At 44.6% G+C, this 19,913-nt stretch overlaps 1 protein-coding gene and 1 pseudogene across 2 annotated transcripts in view; both read left to right on the forward strand.

The window, feature by feature from the left end:
• The window catches only part of USP9X (ubiquitin specific peptidase 9 X-linked), a 1,605,828-nt gene that overhangs the window by 1,085,242 nt on the left and 500,673 nt on the right, over positions 1 to 19,913 (forward strand). For both annotated transcript variants that reach the window (XM_085622934.1, XM_085622935.1), the window contains exon 31: positions 10,947 to 11,167. In XM_085622934.1, the coding sequence (XP_085479060.1) occupies positions 10,947 to 11,167 (221 nt within the window). The remainder of the gene's footprint in view (positions 1 to 10,946; positions 11,168 to 19,913) is intronic.
• On the forward strand, positions 18,138 to 19,904 carry LOC146805662 (TSC22 domain family protein 1-like; annotated as a pseudogene).

Consider the following 19,913-nt stretch of genomic DNA (forward strand, 5'->3'; position numbering starts at 1 on the left):
TTGGAACTGTGATTCCGCAAAGGCTATTCGTAAAATAAAAGAGATCACTTGCTTTTAAAGGATATGTGGCAAATTAACTTAAATGATTCTACTGCCTAAAACACACACACTTCCAAGCCCTTCCTGTGTGTGCCATCACTCATTTCTCTTAAAATGAAACCATGCTTTTTTGTCATGTATTTTTGGGATGTAGAAATCCACAAAGGGTGCTGCATATGTATTTATTTTTTAACCTCTCTTACTGATTAGGTGGTTGATATTAGCCAAGTTTCCATTTCTATTACTGGATTGCACTAAGGCAGAGGTTAATCACACTTGTATGTGATTGATTCCCAGTATTCTCATTGGTTGAGGTTTATCAAACCCCTGCCCACCTCTTGTTTGGGTTTGGGATTGTCCAACCAACCCTCTTTGCCATGCAAAAGTTTAAGGGATCAATTGGTCTGTGCACGATGGGTCCTTTACTGATAATTACAAATATTCAAATTATTTGAGGGTATGCCTGTTTAGAACAACCCTGCACTCTCAATAACCTGTAAAATCAATAAAGAGTCATTGTGCGACGAATCTGAACTCTACCTTACAAATCAGCTCCTCAGGTCATTCACTGAAGTATAGGCGGATTTCGGTATCCCTCGCAATCAATGTTTTTCAGTATCTCTATCTGTGAGACAATATTACCATGCAAGACTCTGCTTCTTGGCCTACATATGCTCATCTGATATTTCTGATATTTCTTGGGACAGCTCTTTGAGTATTTCTTTTGTTTAAAATTGGGTTATCCAGGGTTTGGTGGATCATCTATTGAAGGGGTTAATGAAGGATCTGAAGGGCTACAGGTATTTGCAGTCCGAGGTGTTTACGAAGTCACTTAAACTACATACTTGTAACTATTATTTTCAAACACAAGCTACAGCACCCTCAGCAGTTTCATATGGATATTCCCAATCGCAGATTCCTCACCATGTGAATATTCCCCAGGCGTTAGACTGGATCCTGAAAACTCAAAGGTGCACTCCTGTGTGCCGGTAGGTGATGTCATTTGGCTCCACGTTGCTATGTCCCGCTCCATAAGTGACAAACTGAGCCACATATAGGGACCAGCCATGCATGCTGACGTTGGTTCCTTTCTTGGAGATGTGGATCCAGAGCTCTAATCCTTTCATCTATGACGAGATTGTTTAGTTTTTTCTTCAGTTTTACCAATGTGCAAAGGAGATTTCCCCTTTTAAAATGACAGGGGTTAAACCTTGTAGGGACTGTCTCAAACACATCTATGATAATGACCGAACCCATTTAAACCCGAAGGCAATACGTGTTCACAAAGCTCTACATCACAAAACACCACAAGTCTCTGCACCGTTACCGGTTGAAGTCAGAAGGAAGGTTCCGTTTCTGTTCCCAAAGTAGTTTCTGTGGCAGATCCTTGAGTTAGTCAAAGAATAATCACAAGAAATTAGAAATCCAAGTAGAAATCTGCCCCTTTTTAGGTCGCCACCTACTATACTGTGCAGCTGTCTGGCTATGCGAAAGACATCTTGCAGAAAGTTGACCTGGGCAGTGGTGTAGCAAGGGGGGGCTGAGGGAGCGGTCCGCCCTGGCCTGCACGAGTTTTGGGAGCGGCCTTCTACTCCTTCTCTCCCCCCCCCCCCCTGCTCTTACTTGCGACCGCCACGGGAATAATCGCCAGCAAACCCACCACCCCCCTCCCCACTGTTACATGCGGCCGCTGGGTGGCAAATGCAACGTCTACCTACGCCATTTGACCTGGGAATGCATTCTGGCCGTTGCTTGCTATTGGCTTTTTGGTTTGTGGCTCACCTATTCTGCATTTACACTAATTGTTTAAGGCTGTGCAGCTTGTGTAGTTCCTCCTCTTGCCAAAGCCTTGTTTAAAGTATTCTTCCACAAACTTGTTTTCTGCAATAAACAGGCATTTCAATCTTGTTCTTATCTAGTCACATTTGCTGGGCATCCAAAGACCGAGGTCAAATGTGAAGCTGAGTTGTCGTCGGAGCCTGGTGATTCTTTTGCTTTCGGCTGACTTCAAAGTGACAGCGTTTATAGGAAAGAGGAATGCAGTATACTTTCTCCATGGAGCCTGAATGTGCCCTTCTAAAAGATATATATATTTTAGACATTGCCTTGCAGGCACTAGAGTAATGATTTGAGTCGTGCAGCAGGTGCAGTAGCACAGTGGCCTAAAGGTCTAGGAAACCCACTCAACACCAATTATTGCTATATGGTGCTACTAAATAACCAGTCAAGTTCAGTTACGTGGCAGGTATTGGGTCATGATTTGAATGGTGCCGCAGGTTTAGTGGCTCAGGGGCCAAAAGCTCTAGGAAACCCGCTAAACACTCATTGTTGCTATATTTTACTACTAAACAAGAAGTCACAAGTGTTTTTACCTTGAAGGCATTAGGGTCATGATTTGAATGGTGCAGCGGTACAAAAGGTCCTAGGAAGCTTGTTTCCGGTCCAGGGAAGGCATGGCTTGGCAGATCGGGCTGGACTGTTCCCATGAGGCACAGGGTCAGACTGATTTGCATATGGCCATGTCTGAACTGGGGTGGCAGAGTGGGCTAAAGAACGGTGATGGATCAAACCCAGATCTGTTGACTGGGTGTGAGTGTTTGATTGGTCCTGATGCTCCGTCCATCACCACCCCCTTTTGTACCGCTTTGAATGGTGCAGCGGCACAGGGGTCAAAAGGTTTAGGAAATCCAGTGAACACTGATTATTGCTATTGTTTCTACTAAACAAGCATTCACAAGTGCAATTAACTTGCTGGAACTAGTGTCATGATTTGAGTGGTGCAGCAGATGCAGTAGTACAGGAGCCAAAAATTCTAGAAAGCCCACTGAACACCGTTTATTGCTGTATTTTACCACTAATCAAGCAGTGAGAAGTGCTTTTTTGGTTCTTTTGTTACTATTTCCCCCAAAGTAACACATAGCCTACAGCATCACTATAATAAAAGTTGTAACCTATTAGACATTTCTGTTTAACTACAACTTATGTTACATTCAGCACATTTATATGGCACATTTTCAGTTTTAGTATGGTCCTAAAATGCTTCTGAATCTGGACACACTAACACCTTGACAAGGATATTCTCCATTCTATAACATTAGCCCTTCAGCCGTATGGCTTTCCATACCAAGCATTGGCAAAGCCAATAGGTCTTGTCCATGCGAGATCTATCTGCTTTGTCAAGGTGTATTTAGCCATATTATACAGCAGCACTAACTTCAGTGCAGCATTACTGAAAATACAAAATATAAAGCGCTATAACGTGGACAAGGCTGGCTGCTGTTCAGATGTTTTTACATTACTTTCAGCAATTTGCAACATAGCTAAGCCAATAAGTCTCACACAGCCAAGACCTATTGGCTTTGCCAATGCTTGTTCCCATTCTAAATCTTCAGAGCCTGTGTTAGGGTGTCACCCGGTCTCACTCCCGAACTGCTGGGGACCAATTCCAATTCTGGGTCCGAAGCACCCTGACTTTCTGGGTCCATCGGCGGCGGCGCAGAAGGTCCAGGCATTTTGGGTTGCCATGCTGTGCCTTTTCCACGCTTCTGGCTCCCTCTAGGGTGCATATGGTATGCCAGAATCCAATGGGGCCTTGTTCTCATTCCCGAAGTTGTTCTTGCAGCAGTTCTTCGTCATGGTTAAAGTCCTTGAGCTAGTCAAAGAAGAAACACAAGAAATCCAAGTGGGAATCTGCCCCTTCCCGAACTCCAGACAAGGGTCGAGGTAGTCAGCGTGCCACCCAGTCTCGCTCCCGAACTCCTGAGTAGCAGATTCAGATTCTGTTCTCGATGCACCCTGATTTTCTGGGTCTGTAGACAATGTTGGAGCAAATCGAAGCTGCACATTTTTTTTTTAAACAGTTTTTATTAACATTCCGGTCATTGCTACAGTGACAGTACATTGCACAAGGTGTACAGACATAAATAGGATATTGTACACGGAATACTTCTATCGTATTACACATCAGAGACTCGTCATCCCATACCAGTGAAATCAAGCGAACCTTCAGGGTGCGTCTTCTAAGCTTCATATATTACAGTGTGTTTATTCACTACAGTCTGACTCAGACTCATCCAATGGGGGGGGGCTCACAGATATTTCCCCGCTATGTATTCCATCTTTCCCAAACCTTTGTCCATTTTTTGGGGCACCTTCGATGGACATATACGGACTTTTCCGCCATCATATCCATTTCTTTGCACCATTAAGAGTAGGGCTAAGCCTGGACCCCCAACGTTGTGCAATATTTCGTATTGCCACTATCATACCTAGAGTAACCCAGTCCTGAGCGATAGTGTTTAGGTCCGTAGGATCCCAGATGTTGAGGAGACATCTCGGAGCTGGAAGAATTGTGACACTTGTAACCTGGGAGAGCATACGCATCACCGCATTCCAGTTAACCCTAAACCCTTCCCTCCAGCTCCACCCTACCACAAATCCAAACATATAGAAACCTGTGACAAGTACATGTTTTCTTCTGCCACCCTTGACCTACGTTGAGTAAATGCCAGCTGTCTCCTTATTCGCTACACCCATGCACTATCGAACATGGTCAGTCGAGTCGTACCAGCGGTCCCAGACGACCTAAGGGCATCCTTATCTAAACCATTCAGGACAGCTGGCATCCAGCAAAATTTGTTATCCGGTCTGTATTGGACACAACCAATTGCATGGGTCAGACAGTTAGCACAAGTGCTATGCTTTGGCTCCACACTTGGATAATGTCTACGGGAGTCTTGGGGATGTCCAAGCATCCTTTATCGATATGCCTTTTGATGGTCCTTGCGTCTTTGGTGAGAAGGTGGATTTCAGGAGATTTGTGCGACCGCTTTCTCTTTGGGTCTCTCCATACCAGTTAGATAGTTCCCTTTTCTGGTAGATCCAATATCTACCCACAGATTTCTTACTGACCCATCCGTCCTCCCCGCTTTGCGGACAGATTTCTAGGGTCAGTGCTGATTTCTTTCAGGGCCCTAGTTTGGACACACCAGTGTCCGTGCACTTCATAGCTCTGCGCTTCTGGTGTGGAAAGTCATGAAAAGTAACTTGCATCCGCTCTCTGAGATGGCACCTATATAGGTGACACGGATGTCACTTCCGGCACAGACAGCGCCACGCGGAGCCAACAGACTCCACCTATCGGTTTGCAGCGTTACTCCTCACTAATCTTCTGGATCCAGTCTGACGCCTGGGGAAATTTAAAGGTAAGGAATCTGCAACTAGATATTCTCTCTACCAGATAAGGCGTTACCGAAGATAAGTAACTCTTTCATTAGTGCCGGCAGGTGAGATGTCTCAATTACTTTTAATGGCTCTAACCATGTAACGGATCTCGGCAGACTGAGTGGCTGGAGGAGCGCATTCAAGGATGCTTTCAGATCAAGTGGACCTGGTGTGTCGCAAGGAAAGTGTAGTCCTCACAGAAATGCATTGCTGTATTATACTCTCTACAGACCTGGCAGAAGCGGCTCTGCAGGAATTGGTCTGGCCTCGAGGTGAGTGATTCTTTAGCTGCAAGGAGTTGGGGCTCTGGGTCTGCTTTCGACAGGCTCTCTCGGCTCAGTATTTGGGGCAGCTTCCAGCTTTTTGTTTCTTCTGGGGCTTATTTGGTCGTATCCTGCTCTAGTATCAGGCTGTTGAGATCACTGAGACTTTTTAGAATCTATTTCAAATGGCTATGTTTGAGACTTGTGAGTTTGCTCTTCCTTATTAAGATTTTAGACTAGGCTCTTCCGTCATTTTATACTCATTAAGTCATATACATTAAGGGGAACTCCTCTGAAGGTTCAAGGTCAGTCCGAAATACAATCAAAGAAATGCTCAGCTTGACAAGTCTCATTCATCGGGGAAAAAGTAAAAAAAAAAAAAAAAGAAATCTTAAACCGAGATCGGTCCTTTTGGAATTGCTACAATCAGAACAATCAACAAAATCTGCCTCTAGTAGTAACAACTTTATTCGGTTAAAAGCAACCATCAAAGTTTGCACAAGACAAATAAAAACAAAGCACCAGTAATCAATATACAAAGGGAATAATACATAAAACTCATTGTCAAAAAGGGACCTATATACACAGAAGAACAACATCGTCACAGTACTATTTAAAATTACATTCACAATATTTATTTAAAACACTTCTTTTGGTTTGATAACATTCCTCCAGGCAATAGAATGTAATAAAACTCATAAAGAGAAGGTGCAAAATATAGAAAGTACTAAAGTGCATGGTAATTTAAGAAAAATGTGTTATTTAAAAAATGTGCAACGAGAGGCAATACAGTTACAAATGTCTGTGCATAGTGCAAATAGGCAGGTAAGCAGCAATACATCGTAGGGAACATCACTCTACAGAACACAGCAGTCTATGGCGTTTAAAAACTTTTTGTCTTTTAAACCACACTTGCAAGAATATACTTACAACAAGTAGTATTATTGGTGACGTGTCGCTTTTTAAAATCCTAAAGGCTTCCAGGTGGCTATGGGTAGCCATGTCGCGGCAGATTGGAGCTAGCCATTTGCGACGTGTGAGATGATGCTCCCTGCAGAAGAACAATACATGTTTCTCATCTTTGGTACCCAAGATACATATATGGCAAATTCTGAGATCTTGTTTAGTGCGCCATTTGCTTGTAAAGGACCTCAAGGGTAGAATTACATATCCGAACTGTATATACAAGTTCCTGGTTGAGAATGGGAATATTAAGTCTCAAAATTCTTCAAACCTGGGAGTATGCTTGTGGACTAGAAATGCGCTAATTACAGACCCATTCTGCCTCTAATCACAATCCAGTTGCAGTTTCGGCTCAAACCGTACCAGCTATAATGGATTCCATGTAAGATAATGCAGCCTTGTTGTCTTGCCTTAGCCCAGGATCTTAGAGCAAAGCCTCATATATGACACCCTTTAAGTGATTATTTTAGTTTATGAAAGGCTGTAGTATAGATTGTCATTCTTCAGGTTCAGATCCAGGGCCAGGTTTTCTAATCCGGATGACTGAGCACCAACTAGTATCTGGCTCCACTGTTAGACAAAGCTATCCTTTGTTTAACAGTATGCAGCGCTCAGAAGCAAGTTTTAAGCTGTCACTTCATGAAGAGCCAGTTGCCTATAGCGGACCAAATGAATAAGAGGGGGCTTGGAGTGATCCTTCTCAGCAGTAGTCAGTAATTAACTGAGTCAATAATTAAATGTGTTGGTTTCCCCCAGCAATTCAGTATTACAGCAAACAAATGAAAATCCTCCAGCTGGCTGTGCTATACAAGGTGTTCAAGCTGTATCTGTAGCTCCTAATCAGCTGTGAGACACTATTTTATTAGAAGTCAGAGACATTAAGAGGTCTCAAGAAATGTCTTCTCTCCATCAGCATCTAGCTAAGATTGTTGAAAAACTCATTATTTTCAGCTAGATTTGATCCGCTTGAACAGACCGTTTCCGATCTTGAAAATGGCTTGATTTCAAAGGCTTCGCCTGGAGCAAAGTAAGAATTCATCTACTGAATTATACTAACCACCAATCTTGCTGACTTAATCAACAGAAGTAATGTTCCTTCAATAAGTGGAAAGTCGCATAAATGTGGCTACAACACGTGTTTCTAAAATTGGGAATCCTGAAACTGTCTCTTTACAGTGAACAACAGGAAATGCCCATACTACGCAAGCAGGGACTGGCAACTATAGACTTGGGATGAAACATGTTCATTGATCAAATCTTTAAGAAAGTGCCTTTCCACCTTTACTTCTGATGTTAGAAGACAAAATCTAGAGGAAAACCTGCACAATGGTTCTGATAGCCCTGGCATAGGCCTAACAGTTCAGGTTCACTGACCTTCAGCTGTTAATAGATAAACTGTATAAATTCATAGTTCTGAGCAGCATTCATAAGATGATGAAGTTCTGCCTTTGATGGTATAAGGAGTGTTTACTTCCTCTTTCAGCACAGTCATGTCTGAGACTTCCTTAACTGTTGTCTTGAGGGAACTCAACACTCTGGTATTCATCATTCGGCCCTTTCCTGACATCGAAAACAACCTGCCATTCAGTGACTGCTTTCCCACATCCCATTCATGAAATAATGCACTGTTTCTTTGGCTATTTTTCACTTGTATTGAAACCAGCTCTAGTATGGGGCCTCAACACTATGCTTTTAAAACTTATGGACCAACTCTATGATCCTACACAAGTAAGATATCCAGTATCTATTTGGGAATACTAGACTTTTACTTGCATTCGCAGCCACATATTGTCTTCTAGCCAAAGCTCTATCACAGACCCTTAACTCCACTTAATTAAAAAATGGAAACCTTGAGACCACAGACTTATTCTGAAGGTACCTATGAATGTCATTCAAGTGACTATTTATGCCTCTACACATTCAAATAAAGGTTGTCCTGCATTAAAATCGAGCATAGCTAGATGAGTAGCTGCAGGTATACATTTTCCAAAAACAGCAGACAGGACACTTTCAATAACTGCTCATGTTCAAAGATGAGTTAACATGAGTTACAAACAATGGTCACTCTTTTCAGAGGTTTTCCCAACTTTGACATATATTAAGCCCTTATGCAGAAACCTGCCATACTATTGCCAAGCATTGTTGTTTCAGTATTCAAATGGGAAACAGCTTGTTCGTCTTAATTCAAGAATGCAAATCTAAAAAATGATTATTTTCTGGATAAGAAAATGTTTCTTCTAATAGCTACATTTTCTCCAACTTTGGTGTCTCATTTGTAGATTTATGTGCTACTCTCCCTTCCCATTTAATTAATTTCTATTGTCTGAATTTTCTAACAAAGTCAGAAATTGCTTCTTGGTGGCACCTAGTGACGAGTTGAGATCAATACACAACCCCCTTATTGGCTGGTGTGCGGCTTTAAAATCTTTAAAGCCATTGCCTTGTTATGGGACAGTGGTAACCGATGCCTCGAGTGGGATGGGAAATCACCTGTGGCAACCTTTGACATAGAGACTAGGTCCTCTCAGGTAATTCTGAATTATAATAATTAGGAATAATTGTAAAGTTCTTAATCTGCTGAGGATACCTTAATAGAGAACCACTGTGTCGTGAGGTTACATAGGCCATGGGCACAAAAACCTCAATTTTACATATTCATGTTTGTTGACATCTGTTTAAACAATGACTTTTAGACATCCCAACGAAACTAGATAAGCTTCATAGGGTTTGGGAGGTAGTGGGGATGGAAAGGATTATGGCTGGAATCAATCATACATTGCCCAAGTTTGATAAGACATGGGGATCCATGGTGGCCTACCTGTCCTCTGAATTCGTTGAGCTCAACTGTCCCCATTACTTACGGGTCCTGCGGTTTCCTACTACACCCCCCAGAGAAGGGGCAGCGCTACACAATGGCTAGTAACCTACTATGTCGTGCAGTGAGCAATGGGTAGACACATATCTCTCCTCTTTTTCCTATCCCTCTGTATTCTTTCTTCTCTCGTTTTCTCTCTTTCCACTCTTTTTATCCTTTAAATGTTGCACATAAACCGTGTTATTCCCCACCGGCCAGCGGTTTTAGGTGGGTGTGTTGTTCATTATCTGCAATTAAAATTCAATTAAATGATTTAAACCATAAACAATGACTTTTAACACATCTGCTTGCGTGCCCGTATGAGATAATGCTCTCAGAAAACGGTTTGCTTTCTCTTACACTTCTTCGAAGGCACATTATCAGGCCATGGAACATTCTGTACAAGGACTAGGTACACTGCGCATAACGTTGTTTGTTGTCTGTTTGCCGACAGCTGTGGGTGGTTAGAATCAACAATGACAGCCAGACCAGTGCTCAAGCAGGGAACACATGGGTGCAGTTTATTATATAAACTGCACTAAGCCTTTGTTTAGGCAGAGTAGCATTTCGATGGGTTGTCGAGGTCACCCCATGCCAGAATTCTAGCCCAGTTGAATCCTTTCACCAGCCTGAGAAGGACGGCAGCCTGTTCTACACCAAGACTGGTTACCAGATCACACACATTTGCAGGTAAATGGGGAGTGAGACCACTTCAAGGTTTTTTGCAGACCTGCACACCCTATGCCTTGTAGGAAAGGCAGCGCTAGGTAGGAGAACAATTGTATGTATTCATAAAATCAACGCAAATGCACAATGGTTGAATTTTTCATTCTGTTCACCATTCTTGTAACGCCGTTAACATTGTTGTGCTTCATTCTATTAATCTTTGCAGCGTACATATTTTATGCAAGAGTCCAATTGTATCAGAAAATATTTAAAATGGCAATTTGTGTACTTCTTGTGTCTCGCTTTGGGAATGCCTGAGTTAACAAACGAAAGGGTAGATCTGTTTTCACAATTTCCCTTAGGAATCAGGGTTGTCATATTCTGAGGTTGCAGACTCCATCTGGTACCTTGCAAGGTTTGGAGGTCTAGATGCCATACTCTGAGCTAGTCAGAAATTAGGTCAACATATGCTGATGGTATGCTCTTACTGAGTGGACACTTACATTACCCAAATGCACAGTCCTACTAAAATAGTATGAACCGTACAAAAACTGTAACAGGTAAGTAGGTTTCCCTACTTGAAGCAGAATGTAAGGTTGTGACGCAAAGGCAGATTATGACCCCGCAGGAAAGAATGGATGTTTAATTTGCTATAGAACACTTAATAAAAGGCACAAGCCATTACATTTTGCACTGACTGCCTTATGCTGCCATTGTAGGGTTCTCAAGTCCTATTCCTTGTGACATGAAATTATCAACATGGTGGACAAAAGAAGGATGCAGATCTTAGAAAGCATTTCAAATTGTTTCAAGTTGAATGATTCAAATCTCAGGAATCTGCAGAGTGCATGAATTACTTTGTGTACAAAAAAGACGACTTTTTAATTTTTTTAATGTGGCTGACAATAACTGTTTATAAATTTTGATCATTTTGCAAGGTTGTGAAGCACTTACAGAATGGGAATATCTACCACCAGTTGGACCTCGCCCACTGAAAGGATTTGTAGGCCTAAAAAATGCTGGTGCTACTTGTTACATGAACTCTGTAATTCAACAGTTGTACATGATTCCATCCATCAGGAATGGTATTTTAGCGATTGAAGGAACAGGAAGTGATGTTGATGATGACATGTCTGGAGATGAGAAACAGGACAATGAGGTAACTTTGCAGACATTTTTTTTTTTTTTTAACCATTTGTGCAATAGACAGATCTATTAAAGTAGTCCTTGTACCAACATTGTAAAAAATGTCAAGATATGCACTGTAAATTGACTCAAAAGAGGCAAGCAAAGGATATTTAGATAGATTTTAATCAAATGTTTACTTTAGTCTTAAGGAAAAGTCTTTACAGTAACATTCACTGAAGCATCTTGATGCACTTAAAAATGGTGGGATTAAAACTTCCACCAGTAAGAAAAAACTATCTTGTCCTTACTCTCTTCCCCCTTTCCCGCAGAGTGCAGGTCACCCTTGGACCGAAGGCTATATATATATATATATATATATCTCCCTACCCCCACTGCAGGAGAAGTGTTCGAGCAGCCTGGAGGGAGCGGAACGTGCACATACCCCCAATCTGCTAACCTGTTAGGCAATTGGATGGCAAACCATGAACTCAATTCAGCCAAATCAAACTGCCGTTTGACCAGTGCTTGACTTCTTTTAGTTAACATGAATGCAGATTCTGCAGTTTGGTTCTCCTATTTGAAGTCACCAGCCATTGGTACCCAAGTTGATGGAAAGCAGCACATCTGCACCACTGCTTTTCATTGTGTCCCACTTGATTACACTATTGACACCATGTATTTTGCAATCTAATTTAATTTCTAGTAAAAGTTCTCAAACGCAGAAAACTAAACTGGGTCTGGAAGTGTGTAGCCTTTCCATCAGTTAGCCTGCTCTAACTTCTGCTTGGCCCTGTACACAACAAAAAAAGGTCTACTTCAGCCATGCCAAGTATAGGAGTGGCATATGGAGACTTTTTGCATGATAGAGCGTGCAAGGCAGCCAAATATCTTCATTCTCTTGATCCATAGTGAACAAGACTCTCCACAGTTAACGCCATTGAACCTAGTGTCATTAGTCACTGCTGAGGAATCTGGAGATGAAGGTATTGGAGCCGTGGCTGAAGTAGGCAAGCAGTTGTGTACAGAAGAGGACGGTGCAGGGATGACAAAACTTTAAGGGAGCTAGCCCTGTTTGTTAAGCATAATAAGCACGCCTACATAGGTTAGTCTGGTGCACACACTATGTTAATTATAAATGATCATTCTGGCACGATTCTCTGTAATAACTCGAGGCTGTTTATAAAAGTTAGTATCTACTATGCAGAACCTTTATCCTGTTGGAAACTTTTTTCTGCAGAACCAAACAGATCTGTGGAGCATAATGAACACAAGTCAGCTGTCACCTGTACACAAAGTAATTCTTGAATGCAAACATTTATACCTCTACACAGGTATGGTATGTTAGGAACACACATGTTTTGTACACTTACACCCATTAGCTGGACCCAAGCTGTCCAAAATTACGTAGAATTAATATAGTCGTTACTCGCCTCTATGTAAACTGTAAAGCAAACTTGCACACACATTGGATGGTCTCATCAATTATCTCATCAATGATGGCATGAGTGATGTCATTTGAGATGTCATGGATAAAGTCATGAGTGATGACATGTGAGGGCATTAGCAGTAAAACACACAAGATGATGGACGGAATGTTGCACAATGGCAAAACACTCACCCCCAGTCACAGATCTGGGTTTAATCCATTGTTATTTTGCTCACCACACCACCCCAGTTCAGACATGGCCATATGCAAATCAGTCTTGACACTGTGCCTCATGGGAACAGTCCAGCCCGAACTGCCAAGCCATGTCTTCCCTGGACCGGAATCAAGCATTAGCAGTGCATGGCGGGGTACAAGTCGTAGTTAGTGCTGCTAACTATAACTGCTGAATTTCTGTGTTGAGCATTAGTTGTACATACTCAGACGAAAAATGATTAGTGACACTAATTGACTTAATTCTAGACCAATTGTTTGTAAAAATTTAATTTTTGTATGTTTATTACTAAGAACCAAAGATACTTTGTTTCAGTACCATACGTTTTTTAAAATCCGTTTTTATGTATAAAAGGTGGACACTGCATTTTTCCAACAGTTCAATGTTAATCTATGGAAGGAAAGCAATCCTGCAATTTCACAGGTAATTACACGACTTACAGACCAACACTGGGCATGGGTCAGGCAAATGTAGAGACTGCACCACCAGCTGCACTGGGGCAGCCAGGTGCAGAGGTCAAATTCGGTCACTGGGCCCACTGTTAGTCAATGGAGACTTGGGGCAGGCAAAGAGGTGTTGGTTGCAGGTAAGTACATCTGAGTTGGAGGTCAATCTCTGGGGGGTTAGGACCAGCACTGGGGTTATACAGAGAAGCACCAAACACATACCCTCAACAGCGAAGAGGCGGACGGGTGCAGAATGCCAACACAGTGTCTGGCACCCAATGCAAAGTAATGAAAACTGAAGATTTCGAACAAAGGCTGCAGGTTCACACCAAGAGGCTGAATGAAGGGAACTGGTGGCAAGGTGGGATGTTGAAGGGCACCTGGGCACCGTGCGTCAGGCTCCCTAAGGCATGGGGGCTGTGGGTGCAAGGGTGTCCTTTGAGGTTGGAAGATCCTTACCAGAGCCGGTCGCGGTTTGGGGGGGGGGCCTTTGTGTTGAGACTGCAGGTGTCATCATAGAGTCCAGGAGAGATCACTCTGGGGTGGATTTGAGCTCAGGATCGCTGGGGAAATTTCTTAGGACCAGTGTGCCACTTAGCCTCAGGCTGGTTATCGGGTGCAAAGGTAGGTCCTTAGGTCTGGTTGGCAGTTCAGCAGAGCACTGGAGCTCTTCATGTGGGTTTCTTTGAGTACAGGGCCATTGTCATCTGTAGGTTTTTGGTCTTTAGGGAAGGCAGGCAGTCCTCGCAGGGTTATGGAGGCTGCTCAGCCTGCAGGACAAGTCACTCTTCGGAGCTGGTTTCTCTGAGGGCTGCAGACAGGCTGGTAGGGCTGGGGCCAAGTCAGTTGTCGCCTAGAGTCTTCATTGCTGGTACAACTCTTAGGTCCTTCTTCTTTAGGTTGCCAGGAATCTGAGGATCAAGGTTCAGGGGTGCCCCTAAATTCTCTATTTAGGGGCGTTACAGGTACTGGCAGTTAGTAGCCAATGAGCTACTTACCTTTAGGGTGACTGCACCCTTGGTATTTCCACTCCCTTTGGGGAGGGGCATATCCCTAATCCTATTGCCTAAAATTCTCACAACCTGTATGGAGGATTTTCAAAGAAAGGTGTCACTTCAGCTCAGGACACTTGAGGGGTGGTCCTGGCTGAGAGAGGACACTCCTATCCTGATTACTAATTTTCCCGTCAACATTGCCGCCATAAGTGGGGCCTAGGTGGTCGGGTGGTGGCTGCGCACCCCCACTAGTTGGAGAGGCCCAGGCAAGCATAACAAAGGGAAGGAAGGATTTGAGGCTCACCGCCCTTGATTGCTTTTTCTGCATGGGGGTAGGTGTGAAGCGCCTCCACCCAGAGCAGGCTTTGTTTCTGACCCACGAGAGCACAAGGCTCCCACCTCAGGGAGTCAGAAACATGTCTGAAAGTTGCAGGCTGGTGCAGACCAGTCAGCTACACACTAGTGTGTGGTTAGGATTTGTGCCCTTTGAGTGCATTTATTAATGAATCCAACACTGGCATCAGTGTGGGCTCATTAATCTGAGATGTTTGTTCCCAAACCTCTCTGGATTCGGTGAAGCCATCATGGAGATGTGGAACTCGTAGTGACAAGCTCCAAGCCCATGTACTTGGTTTGGCTTTACCATGTACTTATAATGCCTAAAAATAGACTTGGGCACTATAGGGGCATATCTGCTCATGCAGTTATGCCCTCACCAGAGGTTGTGCACCCAGCCTCAGGGCTGTAAGACCTGCTTTAGGAGTGACTTACCTATGTCTCTGGCAGGCCTGGCACACAGGGATGTGTGCCAGGTCGACTCGTCACTTTTAGTTGCACCAAAACACGCAGGCTGCAGTAGCAGGGTGCATGTGTTAGGTGAGGGGTCTCTGAGGGTGGCATAATACATCCCTTAGAGACCCTCTCTGGTCACAATGCCCTTAGTACCACTGGTACCTTTTTACAAGGGGCTTATATGTGAGCCAGAGGTGTGTTAATAGGGGAAACAAAGGTACTGTTTTGGGAAAGAACACAGGTACTTGGAACCGGATTAGCAGGAACCCACTGCAAATGTAGTCAAACTTGCATTCTGAGTCCGGCAAAAAAAAGGGGGGGGGGGGGGTAACCATGCCAAAAGGAGATGTGTGTATATATATGTGTGTATATATATATATATCTCCTCCGAATGAAAGAGCAGAAGCCACGTAGGGGAAACCATGGAAGCATCTTTATTCAATAAATGGCAGCAAATGCATTTCGGCCTAACCGGCCTTCTTCAGCGCCTGCAATGTTCAGGAGGCTTCCAACACTGCACTATATATGTCCTGCCACGTTCACAATTGGTGAACGCCTGCTCCGCCCCTCAAGTATTTTCTCACAGTTCACAGGTGTATCGTGAACTGCAACTCCCAGGATACATTTCTTTCCCAGGTAGGTGGTGCATAGGGTTTGTTTGATAATGTCCCTGTGGTTATGCGGGATGCAGGATATTCCACGGTGTTTTATGCAGCCAATTTCCTGTTAGATTAAAATTGCCGCCTCGGGTCCCCAGGACTGCTTCAGCCACCGAGTTCAGGATTTCTTTAGGCGGGGGCATTATGACATTTGCGCTGAGAATGTAAATCATCAGTTTTTGTAGCTCATATTTTGAGTAATGTTCCCAGCATAATTATCATAGTCTACCTATGTTGTACCTACCTGCTACGGAGTGCGTCCTCAATTTCTGAGCAAACCTGTGAAAGCATTTCAACACGCCGGCTCCAGGCCGTGGAGTGACTGCACCGCCCAAACAAACTGGAAAATGGGTCTGCATGAGGGGAAAGGGTTCCCTTCGTCTTCTGCACAGCAGTGAACTCTATTTAGGCAGGCAGAGTCTCATCCGGAGGCTCAATTAAGGGCTGCTGGAACGTGTCCCTAAAGTAATGGTGAGCAACTGAACCCATTGGAGGGAAAAATAGTGCAGAATCGAAACTGCAGGTCCCAGCGTGCATTGGAACACTGAATTAATGGAAGGCACACCGGAGGCCAATTTAATTGAATTTAAAAGGAGCACGCAGGGGACAGTGCAGCGCACGTAACTTTGCAGCTGCTCACTATAACCTCTGAGGAAGGGGAAATGACTCCCTGAAACGCGTCAGGCCGAGGGATGATATTTCGGGATTTGAAGCTGCCTGCTTTTTTAATTAAAAGGTTGTACTTACCTGCTACGGAGTGCATCCTCAATTTCTGAGCAAACCTGTGAAAGCATATATAATATATTATGACATTTGCGCTGAGAATGTAAATAATCTTAGTTTTTGTAGCTCATATTTTGAGTAATGTTCCCAGCATAATTTTCATAGTCTTTGTATCTATTTTTACATAAACTTCATATTTATATTTCAAAAAGACACTGATCAGTTTTTCCTATACCGTAAACTATTTGTTTTTACTATGTACAGCCATTTTTAAGGTGTGTGATCACTGTCACAGGAGGCTTGCGAGATCGTAGAGTTATACATTTCATTCACATCTATTGTACAGAGTTCTTTTTCATGTGGTCAGTTATTATTGAATACTAATCTTTACTAATTGTCATTACAGTATGTATATTGTAATAATTATTCTGTTTACAAACTTACAACTCTCGCAAGACCATTGCGAGAGTCGAACACCCAATCACCCGTGTCAACTATGAGGGGGCTGTACGTGTCCGGCTCTCGCGATCTAATCGCTAGACCGTATGTTTGGAATTAGGTTCATAACAATGTATTTTTGTAATTTTGAAGAAAGTAAAACATGAGAAGTGTTATTTAAAGTAGAAAAACAGTTGATATAATGAAAGAGACACCCGCAAGATGCCCAGGAGAGGAAATACATCCCAGGGAAGGATTGTGATTGGTTGAAATGGATGTCTATTTAGCAAAGAAAGATTCCTTCGTTGTTGCTTCATTTACGTATTGGGTATTACTGCTGTTATACATTTTGTGGTAGCTGTCTGACATTGATCATTTCCTGTCACCATAATGTCATCCTCAGATTCAAACAGCCTAGTGCTTTTCTTACAACTCAACCACCCAAGGAGTCCTTTGTGAGGCATTGGTTTTTTTTTTTTTAATGAGGGCTGGAAGGAAAAAAGTATTTGAAAAATGTTGTATGTAAAATATGCAAAAAGGAGTTCAGTGGTGGCAGCAGGAACAAGCAATACAGCATGAGTACCACTGGACTGTGGAGACATTTGAGGGCTATGCACCCTCAAAGCCTTGCTCGGGCTGAGTTAGCCCGTGCTGCAGAACTTTAACTCCTCAGGGCTGTCCACATCTTTACATCCTTGTGACACTGTGCCTGCCCATGTACTTAACACTCAAGCAGATAACAATCCTGTTTATTTGTATAAAGCCCTTTTTGCCACTTATGCAAACATATAATTTATTCTTCTGAGACAAGTAGGGCTCCACAGGACAAGCTTGTCCAAGATCATAAATGCCCACCTAGGCAGTATTTTTTTAAAATATTTTGTTTCTGTTTATCTCTACTTTGTTTTGATGGAGATGTATTTATTTTTATTCCCAGTTTTTAGGTCTCGTGTGACGTAAGCAGCGCATGCGCTGCTCTCGTCTAATGAGGCTTCTTGAAATAGATACGATTCCAGATGCCTCGTCCTAGCTCTGCCTTCAGCTTTAATTTGTGTGCGTCATTTGACGTCACAAATTATGCTAAAGGCAGTTCAATGATTGCACTGAAGGCATGGCAATCATTGCTTGTTGCCACCCGGTCTCCTTTTAGCCACGCCCACCGGGATTGGATCGTTTACTGGCAGTGTGACATTCTCCCCTTTATTACTCCAGACGCACTTTTTTTTGTTTTATACATAGGAGTTTCCGGCGCCTCCGACGCATTCCGGCCTTCCGCCTCATCCGCTGCTCATGAATGGCATCGCCGAGTCTCATCCGCTGCTCATCAATGGCATCGCCGAGCCCGTGCACCCCGATCCCCTGCAGCCTCCTGCCGCTGGCTTCCCCGGGGGCATGGCTGGAGTGAATGTTAACATGATGAAAAACCTCCCTGGAGCTGTGCACGTAGCCAACCACCCGCGCTAGGCTCTGCCGTGGGGCAGCAGCCGCAGACTCAGCCCCCTCCCCCCGCAGCCGCCACCAAGGCGGCGGCCACATCATGGTTCCGGGTGGTGAAGTCGGCGGCCACATCATGGTTCCGGCTGGTGAAGCTGGACTCTAGCTCTGAGCCCTTCCGCAATTGCCATTGGACTTGCACCGAGTACTACGAGCGGGAGCAGCCTGTGGAGGCCCCTCACAGTGTGGTGGAGAGTGAGAGGCAGGCGGACGAGGAGAGGGATAGCACCAGCGAGAGCTTGGCCAGCAGAACTCTGAGCCACCATACGGAGAGCGCGGGCAGCGGAGAAGGCCCCAGGCTGCAGCAGTGGCACTCGGAGCCTGGGGCTCAGAGTGCCACCATGCCAGCACAATCGCAAACGCCTGAAGTCGGCTAGGGACAGCAAAAGCCGGGCTACCAACCCCCATTGAACCCTTCGGCTGGTCATAGTATGGGGTCCAACAGCCCCCCTATCAACAGCCAATGCAGACTCTGCCACTCCACTATGCAGCTCTGCAGCTCCACTATGCAGCCCAGCAGCAGATTCCTTCCGCCGTCATCCCTCAGAGCCATGCCATGTCAGCTGCTCAGACTAGTGTTACAGGGAGCGTGGCCGATCACTTCCAGCACCCCCAGAAGCTGCAGACCTCGGTAGCGTCAGGACAGCCAGGGCTAGCTAGCACAATCTGTTGTCACACATGCAATCCACAGCTGCACAAGCACAATCCACGGCCTCTGCTATGACTGCTGCACACGCACCCACGATGATGCCCACGTCAGTGTCCAGCAGTCAGAGTGTGGCCCAGCAAATAAATTTCCCTGTTGCAACGCCTGTCAGTCACAGCGTGGGTCAATCTGTAAATCTGCCCGCTGCGTCGCAGTCTAGTCATAATGTGGCAGTCGGTCAGCACTTGAATCTGCCCTCCACGGCGCAGCAAGCACCAGCAGCTATTTGCCAAGGAATGCCCTCCATTATGCAGCAGAGTGCCCCCACTCTGGCTACACCTCTTCAGCAGCCGCTTCAGCCCCAGGGGGTGCCAATGGGCCCGCAGGGTATTCGTCAGCAACTGGTCATGGCAGCGCAGAACGCCCCTATTCCCACAAAACCCCAGGCTCAAGGATTGGAACCCGTGCTTCAAGGAATGAGTAATCAGCAGATCCCAGCAGTCAGCCCAATCCCCCCTGCCTCAGCCGCTGTTAGCCAGATCAGCTTGACATCTTCTGCTGGTCTGGGCCCCGCACCCGTCATGGGCCAGCCTCCTACTGCACATAACTGGGCGGAGGGTGTTGCTCACCATCCTGCCAGTGTGCCGGTGTCTCAGCACATAACACACCAGATACCTCTAAGATCTGCTCAGTTCTTTGTGCCCTCGCTTATCCAGTCAGTGGCAAATCAGATCGCAGATGCAAGGCGTCTCAATGAGCACTCGGTGGCCGGTTTGCCGCAGTCCATCATCGCCAAAAGCATTTCAGGAATAGACGGTTCATCTTCCTAGGAAGGGAGTGGTGGCAGTCTAGCCGGTCCTGGTTAGCTTCTTCCCTTGAAGTTGTTACCTCTGGTCGATGGCGAGGATGACAGGTAAGGTCATGTC

Source organism: Triturus cristatus, chromosome 8, assembly GCF_964204655.1.
Source record: "Triturus cristatus chromosome 8, aTriCri1.1, whole genome shotgun sequence".
NCBI lineage: Eukaryota > Metazoa > Chordata > Amphibia > Caudata > Salamandridae > Triturus > Triturus cristatus.